General features: G+C 42.2%; 1 protein-coding gene across 1 annotated transcript; it reads left to right on the forward strand.

Moving 5' to 3' along the window:
* Positions 1 to 1,196: 1,196 nt before the first annotated feature.
* On the forward strand, positions 1,197 to 11,787 carry LOC308122625 (SH2 domain-containing adapter protein E-like). The gene is made up of 6 exons (XM_080484575.1): positions 1,197 to 2,108; positions 5,122 to 5,248; positions 7,008 to 7,244; positions 8,544 to 8,760; positions 9,200 to 9,319; positions 9,640 to 11,787. The coding sequence occupies exons 1-6, from the start codon at positions 1,641 to 1,643 to the stop codon at positions 9,821 to 9,823; spliced, it is 1,353 nt and encodes a 450-aa protein (XP_080340701.1). The 5' UTR covers positions 1,197 to 1,640; the 3' UTR covers positions 9,824 to 11,787.
* Positions 11,788 to 12,343: the final 556 nt, after the last annotated feature.

Genomic DNA, 12,343 nt, shown 5'->3' on the forward strand with positions numbered 1-12,343 from the left:
GGACAAAGAGGGATAAGCAGGAGCGTCGCACACCACGGAAGGTTACATTTCAGCCGACAAAATAGGGGTGTCAGGAGGTAGCCGTCGAAACTACACATCTCGCATGCGAATGTTATGGTTTAACTACTACGTTTTTACAACGTATATACATATATAATCAAGCATGTTATGAACCAGTCGGTCTTTTTGCTATTTACCGAGATTGTTTTATAGTTGATAGAAGTATACTCACACCTGTGAGTGGTTTACATGGAGCAGCTCAGAACGGACCACTTCTAAATGCTGCCCTTTACAATTAAAGCGGCGGCGGACATCAGTCAGACCGGCAATTAAGCACGTGATCAAATGACGTTATGATTAATATTGAATTAGTATCAGACATCAACAGATCAATTGGTCTGTCAACTCCGATCTGAAGCGACAACTTTTGAATGAATGGCTGCCGTCTTACACATGCCTGCAGTGCCTGTGGCTCGGGGTATAAACACCCTTTGTTAAAATGAAAGGATTATTAGACAAATGCAGTTTGAAACAAATGTCCCACACTGATTGATTTCTAAGTAAATATACAATTAAATAGAAAAACTATCTGGAGAACCACAAAAATACTACAACAGTTTGTTAACTCGCAAATGTGTTAACATTCTGTCTCATTTTCGGATTTTTATATAAATTGAGTGCACAGTCTCTATGTCAATGTCTGACCAGTTTCTTTCTGTCAGTGCCCCTGTGTGTTTGTACATAAGCACTTGTTCATTGTGCTGTTCTTATTGTGGTTCGGTTTTATATATTGAATATTCATAAATAAAATATTTAAATAAAATTCTATCTTATATTTTAACTTCTATTCATTCTGTGTTCTATTCTATAGCACCCCTATAAAGTATTTATTTCTGCGAACAAAGTGTTTCTATTCTATTCTATTCTATTCTATTCTATTCTATTCTATTCTATTCTATTCTATTCTACGTTCCCCCAAACTGGTTATTCTACCACTGTATCTCAGTGTGAAAGCTTCTGTGGAAGATTTGGCCTTGTGCACATATATTTATTTGACTTATTTAGTTTTTGCTTAAGTTAAGGTCTTAAATTGACTCGACCGTCCAGCAGGTCCTCCTCCCAGCATCAGATCACCCCTCCCAGCAGAGATCCCCCCTCCTCTCTGCACTACAGGCGCAGTCTTGCTCCTCTCTGCCACACTGGACGCTCGTTCAGGACAGATCAGCCTCTCTGGGAATGGGACCACAAATCTCCAGCAAGAAAAACTTTGCTTTCTTCCGGATCATCCTACTTGGAAAACACCTCTTCCCTCAAAGGGAATGAACTTTCTTTCTTCTTTTTTTCTTTTTTTTTTTTGGATTTTGAAGCAGAAAGGGGGAACAGGTGTCAGAAAATTACAAATGGGATAAAACAGGAGTAGTATAACGGCATGTTGCCTGTTTTCTCCGGTTTGTAATTCTAAGGAAGAGTGGCAGTGAGTTTTGGGAGTATTTCTGACATGCTTTAGAGAGAGGTGTGGAGGTCCTGTCTGCACAGGCTCTGTCCTAGAATAAAGCAGCGGAAGTCAAATCTTTTGTCAAAGGTTTGTAAAGGTCCTGGTGTATGGCTCTGAAAGCGCTCTGCTTCACATTAGAGTCGACATGGCCAAGTGGTTCAGGGAGTTCCCCATCAATCTGAAGAACGGTACCGACAGGATCCGCTCAGCCTCCGAGTCTGGTTCTCAACCCAGAGCCAGCAAAGCCGGACGAGGAGGAGGAGGAGGAGGAGGAGGGGGAGGTGGAGGTGGAGGAGGTGGAGGGGTCGGGTCGCTCCTCACCGGGAGGAACCGAAAGAACTCGGCCGCGGACCTGAGCAGAACCGGCGTGAGCTCCCAGAAGGATGGCAAAGTGTGGGACGGACTTCTGTCCGGGAAGAGCCGCAAGAACTCCAGATCCGAGCCGGTGGTCGAGGAGCAGCACAGACCCCTGAAGAGCTCTCCATCCAACTCCTACATCAGCCGCCTGATCCGAGTGGACACGCAGGACAAGAGCCCCAACTTCAACAGCGGTACCATCAGCAGCTCAGTGGCACCTGAAGCTGAGAAACCAGCTCAGAACAAGAGTGAAACAGTGAGTCACAGGCACAGCTATCACAGTCTGACACAGAACTAACAGTAAGATGATTTTAAAGCCTTTACTGGCTGACTCCAACCCAACAGTAACATCATGAAGTTATAATCTTTAAACCTTTAAAAAAATCAAACAGTATCATGATGTCAGAGATACAATCTTTAAAGTTTGGTACAGACCACCAGACATACGACTTTACAATAAGGTTTGTCACAACCCAACAGATTTCACCATAAAGTTTGTTATAAATTCATCAGGAGCATTATGACGTGACAACCTTTTAAAGTTTGATACAGACCCAAAGTATCAGGATACAGTTACAATCTTCAAAGTTTCTCACAGAACCAACAGTATCATGATTTCACTGTTACTCAGTATTCCGTTACAGTAATTGATGGTAATCTGGTCTGAGCTTGTATGTCTCATCGGGAAAACATTGCTGTAGGTGGCAAATATATTTATACACGCTATTGGTTGGTCCTTTTTTCACTCTTGTGTTTATATACAACTGTATGAGTATCCACACTGATTTAGAGAATCAAAATGTTGTACATGTATCCTGTCGTAGATGCTTTGATTAACAAGAGCTTGATTCAATAGGCTGTGTTTTATGAGTGTGATAATTAAATATCCTGCAGCTGATGACAGATTTTGGAGGAGTAATTTCCTGTCGGACATTTCTGGGTGGGGGGGGGTTGTAGTGGTTCCTTCACTTTCTTCAGTTCAGAAGACCTAAAATGAATCAGTTACTCAAATGTTGTACCTCGAAATATTAAAGAATTTAGCAATAATCAATATTATATAGTTATTTTCAGTTGATAGATATGACATGGAGAGTTCACAAAGAACACTTCAGTAAGGAAAAACAAAAAAGTCACACACTAAAATTGAGGATTTGACGTTTTACATATAAAAGCCGTTCCAAACATTCTGAAGATTTTCGTTGACTTTATTGTTTTATTGCCCTTCTTACACATCCTCATTGGTTGCATTTGACAGTTGCTACAAGGATGAGGTTCAACACTATCAGATTTTTGTGTTGCTATCTATAAAAACATACGATCAGATACGATATTGATCGCCAACTTGAATTTCATGTCACATTTTATTACCCGAATTGAACACATTATAAGTTTAGAGACCTCAGGTGCTGTATATGTATAAATAACTACTGTTTTTAAACTTGCGTGACAGTATCAATGTCATGAATGATTTCAAGATGAACCAGCCTCTCGAATTTTTACATTGTAAATAGAAGATAAACAGCATTAGCATAATTTCTATGCATGGCCATCAGTATTCATCACTAATCTGAGATAACATATCATAAGTACATTCTTATGTAGTATTAGACTTTTTAATTCTGTTTGTTTATGTATACGTCTGCCCTATACTCATACTTGTGATGTATTTATACAATAGATTTTGCTTTATCAACTTCATTAAAAGATGCCAATGCTTCGTTCTCCATGCAGGATTTAGGACCTATTGCCTGCACATCTGTGCAACCAACTCTCCTCCTGAAGTCGCCGGGATCCATTCCAAGCTCTGAAAATTGATATTTCTTTTTCCCGTTCTTCATTGTGTCCACTCCTCCCTGCTTTTCTATCTGCCTTTCTGTTCCTCTTCCACCCCCTCGCCCTCACACCCCTCCGCTTTGCCTTGAATACAAAGCTGCGGTCAGATACAAGGCCTTCACCTTCCTCTCCTGCATGTAATCTGGCCGAGTATATTCTTCTTCTTCTCTCTGCCCCTCCCTTTGCTTCATCCCTCTCATTCACCACATTCAGCCCCCCTGGTGATGACTATCAGGTTATAAAACGCATTGTGTTATGCGACACTCAGGTGCAAACCAAAGTCCCCCCCCCCCCCACCCCGCCCCAGCTTAGGAATATAGATAGAAGAGGGAGGCGATGGTGAGAAGAAAAAGAGAAGTTTTATATATCAGAGAAGCTGTAAATCCCCTATTTCAATATCAATTTCAAGTCTGCTGACTTTTAAGGACCATTGTTTTGAAGTATTTTGATTTCCCGATGATAAATAATGTGGCACGACTTCTTTAGGAAGTTGAGGTCAATATACTGCTTGACCGGTGATGTGAATTCGTTGTAGTTTACAATAATTGGAACACCTCAACAACAATCGTCCGAGCTCGGTCCTGTTTGCCAGGATGAGTTTCAAGCGTTTATTCAAACACCGACACGTCGCTGGTCTTTGTCCGGGCGAGCACAGCTGGAAGTCATTACAGAGAGGCAACTTTTACAGCCTGCTATTGTCTCCTGTTGAGTGGCTTGTAGAGTAAACAAGAAATGACATGTCGCTGATAAGGTGACAGCACAGTCGGTGGTGACTGATGCTGAGGATGGGTGATTGTGGAGAGACAATAGACTTCACAAACGTGAGCGCCTCTTTGCAAAACCTGCAAAATCAGCTGTCAAAGATAATTCATCAATGGCTGACTGGAAAATATTGAAGCTTTTCCATATATATATTTATTTACCTTTATTAACGTTGCAGTTATTGTTGTTATTTGTCATATATTTTGGGTTTTCAACAATACTTTGCACAAAACAGATCATGGACTGTGTAAAAAAAGTTCTTTCAATTACCAAATTCTTAAAAGTTATCAATCATGACATCTATGTTCCGAATCGTTTTAAGGGTTAATAATCATACACTGTTTGGGCACTGATTGTACTTGTCGTCAATTTTGGTAGTATTACTGCCAATAGGGAGGGGAAATGTTTACCTTTATTCATCTGTGTTCAATTGTTAGGTTGAGTTGTGAAGAGTTATTCAAGTTGGTATATAGTCAGTGCAGTCAGTCTGTTGAAGCCTGCTTAAATAGGATTACTCAAAGATTTCTGTTCTGTTACCTCTTAAAAACAAATATGGGAAATGGGTATGATATCATTTATAATTCACATGATCCCTTTATTTTCTTGTTTGAGGATAATTAGCTGTGACTCTTTCCATGAACTAAACCTTGAAGTCTTCATGTTTCCTGATTCAGGTGATCATCCTTGAGGATTACGCGGATCCTTTTGATGCTCAGCAGACGCGGGAGCAGAGGGAGGCAGAGCGGGTCGGGGAGAACGATGGCTACATGGAGCCCTACGACGCCCAGCAGATGATCACCGGTACCACTTCCATCACCCTCCTCTCTCCTTCCTCTCTTGAATGAATAATGACTCCTGCTGACAGGATCCCTGTTTTCAGCCTCTCCAGGCCGAGCGGTGAGAACGTCAAACTCGCTCCCCGAGTGCTCCCTGCACCCCATGGGGTTGCTACGGCAACTGTGTTGCATTTGGACAATGGGTGCAGTTTCCTGTTCCTGCTTCCTCTTTCCTGTCTCTGTTTCCTGGTACTATTCTTTCAAAAGGAAGTTTGCCCTTGGTGCACCCCCCCCCCCCCCCCCCCCCCCCCAACACACACACATACATCTCAGACGTAGCTCTGCGTAGACCCCTATATGGACTTGTCTGACCATTAATCAAAACTTCCCAGCGTCAAGTCAGACTGGTGGCCAGTCGTCCAATCACATGCTCTCCTGACCTTTCCTTCCATCAGCTCTATTGTTTTCTCTGACAGAGTTTCACAATAACCTGCTGTGGCGGTGAAAATGCTTTATTGCGGGTGCTGTCGAGTAGACTTTACTTCACTGAATGCCCATGCTACTTCAAGGACTCCTCACAGAGGCCAGCAGAGGATGTGATGATGCGACAGGCTCAATTTATGAGGCTTAAATCACAGCGAGGAAGTAAACGCACCGGGGCTTAAATCAGACTGAGGAAGTAAGCAAGAGGCTGATGTCATTGTGACTCAGTAAGTGGGGTGGTGAGATTCAGGGCCGGAATCCACACAGTGGCTGACATCAGTTACCAGAATCAAGCTAAGTTTTAGTAGACTACTGGGTCCACTGATGATTGAACACAAATTATGGGTTGGAAGTGGCTGCGTTCACAGTTTGACCCTAATCACAGCGTTATGAGAGGTGCTGGCACACCAATGGCAACAAGCTGCATTTCAGTTTCTCTAAAGGAAGCTTCTATACATGGACAGGTGGAGATGAGAATTGCACCACCAAGCTGCAATGTGGTATGAACATGTGATGAGCTGGTCCCATGCAAAACGTTCTTCCCCATATTATTGATATTATAATGGCAAAACCTCAGCACAAATTAAACAGGACAACATTCTGACGTGCAGATTTCACAACATTCTTGTACTGTTAGGTTTAGTGTCAGATGACTGTTGGGCACATTTGAATTAGTTGTTTGGTTTTCCACAGTCATGGAACATGCAGAGCCCATTTATATAGCTTGATATTTGTCTTGTATGATCAATATGTACCTTGTAAGGCACGTTGACAGCTCCCAACCGCTGATGATGACTGATGCAATGACTTGTTCACACTTTATTTAAATAAGTAAATAAATAAACACTTTTTAGCTCACTCTTGAGTTATTCACACAGTAGAACCCGCGGCAAATGTGTTAAGAAAAATATGATGTATGAGCTTGAATTCCACTCTTTTTAGGCTATTACAGGTTGAAAAATGAAAAGTGACTTGAGAGAAGATTTCTGTAGAGAAGAAGGACATGGAGGTGGTTAATGTAACAGTGGAGGAAGCTGCTCAATCAAGATATCAGGTTTTCTACTTTTACAATACTGTAAAGTATCTCTATTTTCTGGTCAGTCTGTACATCGGTTCCCGGTCCCTCTGTTACTACCACAACTCCTCCGGCTGTGTTGTTTCCAGCTTTGGTCTGAAGATGCTCAGTGATTCTAGTGTTTTCTTTCCTTCACTGAAGCTTTCAAAAGGCGCTGCATCACCCCTGACTTCCTCCCCAGAAGGAGGTCCTTTTAATGTATAACCCTTTGTCTTCGACCCACCAGAGATCAGACGTCGGGGATCTAAGGACCTGCTGAAGGTGTGTGTGCTGGTGGAGGGGAGTGAGGGCACAGTGGCTGACGGGCAGCCCGCTCCTTTGCAGATCTACGACACCCCGTATGAAGGGAGCGGTGACGGCGAGAAGACGGCCGTCACCCGGCCAGAGCTGGACACCCGCCCCTCCACCGAGTACGAGCTGCCCTGGGAGTGGAAGAAGGAGCAAATTGTCAAAACCCTATCAGGTACCACAGAGTATTTTTCAATTTAAAGGAAATTTTCAATGCTATTTACAAGACCTATTCTTCACAGGCTGTGGATTCCAGCTTTCTCAAGGCCAGAAAACAAATGCAAAACATAAAAGCCAGGGGCAAAGATGGATGTTATTAACGGTATCATTCATAGATCCATTCAATGAAAATACAAGAAAAACTGTATTTGTAAAATATTTATTATCACACGTAAGTCTATGTCTAAGTGTATGTCCCAAAACCTCTATAAAAACATCCAAAACTTCTAAAAAATTACAAATAACTCAAATAACTGAGCTGTCTCAAGCAGCTAACTCGACTTAAAATGGCCTAAAAAGATTAAAACCACTAAAAAGCTACTAAAACACCCTAAAATGTGATCAGACATCTTCCATTAGAGCAAACTTCATGAATGTAACCTAAAATACAGTTCTTGTATTCAAAGCTATTTGTATCACATTATGAGCTGTGTTATTCTCATTTTAAATGTTTTGCAGCTCTGGACAAATTTAATTAGGTGAAAATTGTCAAAGAAAACATCTGTTCTAACCAATAAGGTTACAGACTCCATTCCTAGAAGGTCATAATGCTGAAGCAAAAGTTAATTCTGTCATTAACTCTTTCTTTTCTGTATTGTTTTGTTTGATCCTCACTGTAATGTTCTCTCTGGTGTACATTCTACCTGTATATTTAATTTTACATTGATGTTGTTACAGCCAGTAATCCACATTTAGCTGTTAGACGTGACATTAATGACATTGTGAGTTATCTCGCTGCAGCTATGTTGAATATCAGCACTGTCAGAATATCTGTCATCCAATCAGATGTTTCTGTTGGACCTGTTTTATATTGTTTGATAAGCTGAGTATTAATTCTAGAAAAGGTTATATAAGGGTGAACACAATTCTGCATTTCTTGATCGGAACTAATCAATTTTTTTGTTGCAAATGTCTCAAATGGGAAACTTGTGAACCTTTTTGAAGAAACACTTTATGCTTTTACTTTATTATTAACCAGTATTTATGTAGTACATGTCTCTATATGCTTAGATCAATATGAAATATATTTGTAAAAAGAAAAAAAAAAAACCCAGCCAGGCTGACTCTCACATTTATATTTCATACGCTGCATAGACCAGCAGCATACCGAACAGCAGCTTGCATGAAACATCAAAGTGCAGGGTTCCTATTTCATATTTACTGAAGGCTCCAGCATCCAGCTCAAACCCAGGCAGAGAGTCGTTTGTTTCTTTGCAGAAATCCTCATCTTCTCTCGCCGCTCGTCTCTCCCCAGCACAATTTGACAGCGCTGATCGTCCTGCTAAAGATGAGACGCTCCACCACACGCTCACCAGACAGCCTCAGCATCTGAGGCAGAAGAGCTGGACCCAGAAGATCCTGAGATCGTCTCCTCCCACCCTGCTGGGGTGCTCCACCCTCAGCAGCAGCAGCAGCAGCTCTGAAGCCGAGGCCTGCTGCGTGGATCCCTCCCTGCCCCTGGAAAAACAGAGGTGAGGAGCTTCTGCTCTGATTGATGGTGGCAACAGTTCTACTTTGTTAGTCCAAATAAAAAAAAAATATTCTCAAAGATAAAGAAATACTATGAGAAAGAGAGAATAGTTTCATAGCTGAAAGTAATCCTCGGCAAACTTCACTTCTGTTTGATGTAGCTCAGTGTGGATTTTCTTTCTCCTGGAGACACATGAAACTTTGGTATTTAATTCAGTAATACTCAAAGTATTTTAAAAGGAGTTCAACAGCCTGAATGTCCGTGCATCTGTTTCTTATTCCAGCAATGAATCTCCCCACCACATTTTTTTTTTATAAAATTTCAGCATTATGTAACAGTCGTGCACATTTCTAAGGCAAAGTCAGGGAAAATGAGTCTTTGCTTGCTTGATCAGACTCAAACGAAATGCCCCCCCCTTCCCACCCCCTCTGCTCTCTCAGCTGGTACCATGGCTGTGTGACTCGCCAGGAGGCCGAGTTCCAGCTGCAGTTCTGCAGAGAGGCCAGCTTCCTGGTCAGGAACAGCGAGTCGGACACCAGCAAGTACTCCATCGCCCTCAAGTGAGTGCAAACTGAAGGTGCACCGATAAGGATTGAAACTCTGCTAAAGGATATTGATCACATATAGTAGATCAGTGTGTGTGTGTGTGTGTGTGTGTGTGTGTGTGTGTGTGTGTGTGTGTGTGTGTGTGTGTGTGTGTGTGTGTGTGTGTGTGTGTGTGTATACAGGCATTTGTAAGGTATTATATGTGTTTTTTTTGTTTTTCTTAAAGCCTTATTCCATTGCTAATTCGGAAGCTATAGAACACTGGAAAAACAAGTAGAAGTGGTTTTTCCCTGTCTCTCACTCTCCCCCTCTCTTTTTTTTCTTTGCAATTCAGGACAAGTCAGGGCTGTGTTCACATCATTGTTGCTCAGACAAAAGAGAACGGCTACACCCTGGACCAGAGTAGCTGTGTGTTCCCCAGCATCCCAGAGGTGGTGCACCACTACTGCACTCAGCGTCTGCCTTTCAACGGAGCCGAGCACATGACCCTGCTGCACCCTGTGCCTCGTATCTACTGACTCTCCCCCAAATCCCCTTCGCAACACAAACCAAAACCTCGATGCAGCAGTCCCTTTAAGAACAACCCAAATGTTTTCCCTCCAGCAGATCACACGTTGTTATCTGTGCAGCTCCACCTGCTATCCTTAATATTGGACCATCAGAGTGACTGTGACGTACTTTTCTGCAAATTGTTGTCTGTTTATTCACTTCATTGTGCAGCTCATGCAAAACATCCTGGCTGCAGGTTTGCATGTCAGCAAGCTCAGCAGGAAGAACGAGGCACTTTGACTATTTGAATGTGACTTGGGGCCGGATTAGACAACACTCAAATCTCTGATATGAAGTTTAAATCATCTGGCATTTTTTTCTTCTTCTTGTTGAACGGTTCAAGTTATTTTAGTTATTCATTTGTGATTCTTGCTCTCCCTCTGGTGGTTAGGCTGGTACACTGCGTCTAATCGTTCACACAAAAAAAGGTTTTCATTAGAATTTATACTTGATAAATTTGATGCGCCGAAGCGTAACGATCGCAATCATACGGATATGAACAAACACCAGCTATTTTATTTGTATCCTTACAGCATTTTCACTGATTGATGCTGTTCATGCTTTTTAGTGTTCTGTAACCACTGACCCTTGAGGTTTTTCCTCAGTTTCACTGTGAATGAGAGACTTTGTTTCTACTCTGCGGTCTGCACTGTGAAGTGTGAATGATTCACCCTGGTGCAATGTGTTCGAAGGCGTAATGGCCTTACACTAGTTATGGACAGGAAATGGGAGAAGATTTCATCTTTATTTCTCCAGTAAACACTCCCGAGGGGAGCATCGGTAATCCTGCAATCCCGCAGGATTTTTCTAATTCAAGAAATGTTTCAGCTGTAAATCCCACTAAAACTGATGTATCTTTTGGAAAGCAGACTTTTCTCACAGGTGTTGACAATAAGTACCACATTAAAAGATAGTTCACATAATCCCACACATTGTACTTTTAAGAAACACAGTTTTTTTCAATTAGTCTTGAAAAAAGAAAACTACAAAAACACATGTCTTAACCAGACCCTGGGCAGTGTACGGCCTAAAAAGGTCAAATGCCGTTCCTGAATGGCTGAATCAAGTGAATATTGGCACACGTGATGCAACACAAAACAACTGTTCCAACTAGATCAGGCCTCTTTTATCCATCTTCACTGTGCTGAAATGTTACAATTTGAATCAGCATTATCAGAAAAAGCAAGACTCACCAACAGTATTTTATATTGCTCATGCAAGATTTTTATTTTTATTAAGAGATTAATTCATGTTGAGCAGAATTGAGTTGCGGCTCGACCCTCCACAGCAGTCCGAGTTTGTTATTGGAAAAAATTAATTGCCCACCTCCGTTCTTATCCTGCAGTTGACAGAGCTGCTTTATAGATAAAAGTGCATGAAGGTCTTTACAGAAAAACACTTATGAATATATCCTTGAAAGAAATGTCAAGTTTTTGCTCTGTTTGGACCCCCTGTTGCTCCCATTACTGCAGGATCTAATGCCCCCTGGTGCAAAGAGGCACAAGAGCAAACCCAGACGTGTAGGCTTGTGTTCTCCACTCTGGTGTTTCTCTACGTGTTAAAAGTGTAACTCATCATTCTTGTTTGTTTACTCCTGAATAAGTGATATGCTGGAAATCTTCATGGTCTTCTTTGATGTGGATCTGAGGTTAACTCTTGCGCTGTTGATCAAATGCAGTTATTCAAAGGTTGATTTCATTCTTCTGTTATACAATTTTGGGGGCTTGCCAGCGGCTCGTCTCTTCAAAGACTTTATGGGTATTCATCTTCTGTCAATGTGTGAAAGCAGAGGTAATCTGAGAAGACACACCTGCGATATAATGTTTTATCAGTTTTATCACACACTGTAAAACAGGGTTCGGTAAATGGGCCTGAATCTCAGTGCTGAGGATCCCTTGTGGGCCCCTCTCTGATCCCAATAAATCAACAACATAAACAACAAAGTGTGAGGGTGTTTTCCGTCGAGCTCTGATCAAAGCGTCTCCTCACCCTGGAGGACCGTGCCCCCTGCGAGGGGGCTGGGATGACTGAATGGGGGCATTTTTGAGGGTAATGAATCTTTAACTGTTGGGGATTGATTGCGGTTTCAGCACTTTAGTAATTTGTCTGGAAGTTTAGTATCCCATTTTGCTAAATGGGGATGGAATATTATTCCAGGCTGGAGTGAAGAGGTGAGGGGGGGGGGGGGGGGGGGGGGGGAAAGAGAGATCTAGTGGGGAGATTAGGTTTAACTGGGGGATCATGTTGAGGACAAACATCTTACGTACCTGGCGTGTGCCAGGTGTGGATCTAAGGTAAATGCAGCACTAAAAACAGACAAGGAGTAAGAGTAGTACCATGACACCCATGTGCGGGATACTTAATGTGGAGGGAAAAAAGGGCACTTGACACCATCTCCTTCTTCTTCCCTCCTTTCCTTACGTATCGTTCACTCTTCTCCTTTACCGTCCTCACTCTGGTGGTGTTATCAGAGGCTGGTATCTGTCGGT

The sequence above is a fragment of the Lipophrys pholis genome (genome assembly GCF_963383615.2).
Source record: "Lipophrys pholis genome assembly, chromosome: 17".
Lineage (NCBI taxonomy): Eukaryota > Metazoa > Chordata > Actinopteri > Blenniiformes > Blenniidae > Lipophrys > Lipophrys pholis.

What these genes read in the sequence shown, in the direction of transcription:
- LOC308122625 (XM_080484575.1), top strand. Translation starts at nt 1,641, where the DNA reads ATGGCCAAGTGGTTCAGGGAGTTCCCCATCAATCTGAAGAACGGTACC. An exon ending in CTCAGAACAAGAGTGAAACA is followed by an intron (nt 2,109 to 5,121) that starts GTGAGTCACAGG and finishes TTCCTGATTCAG; the next exon opens with GTGATCATCCTTGAGGATTA. An exon ending in CGCCCAGCAGATGATCACCG is followed by an intron (nt 5,249 to 7,007) that starts GTACCACTTCCA and finishes TCGACCCACCAG; the next exon opens with AGATCAGACGTCGGGGATCT.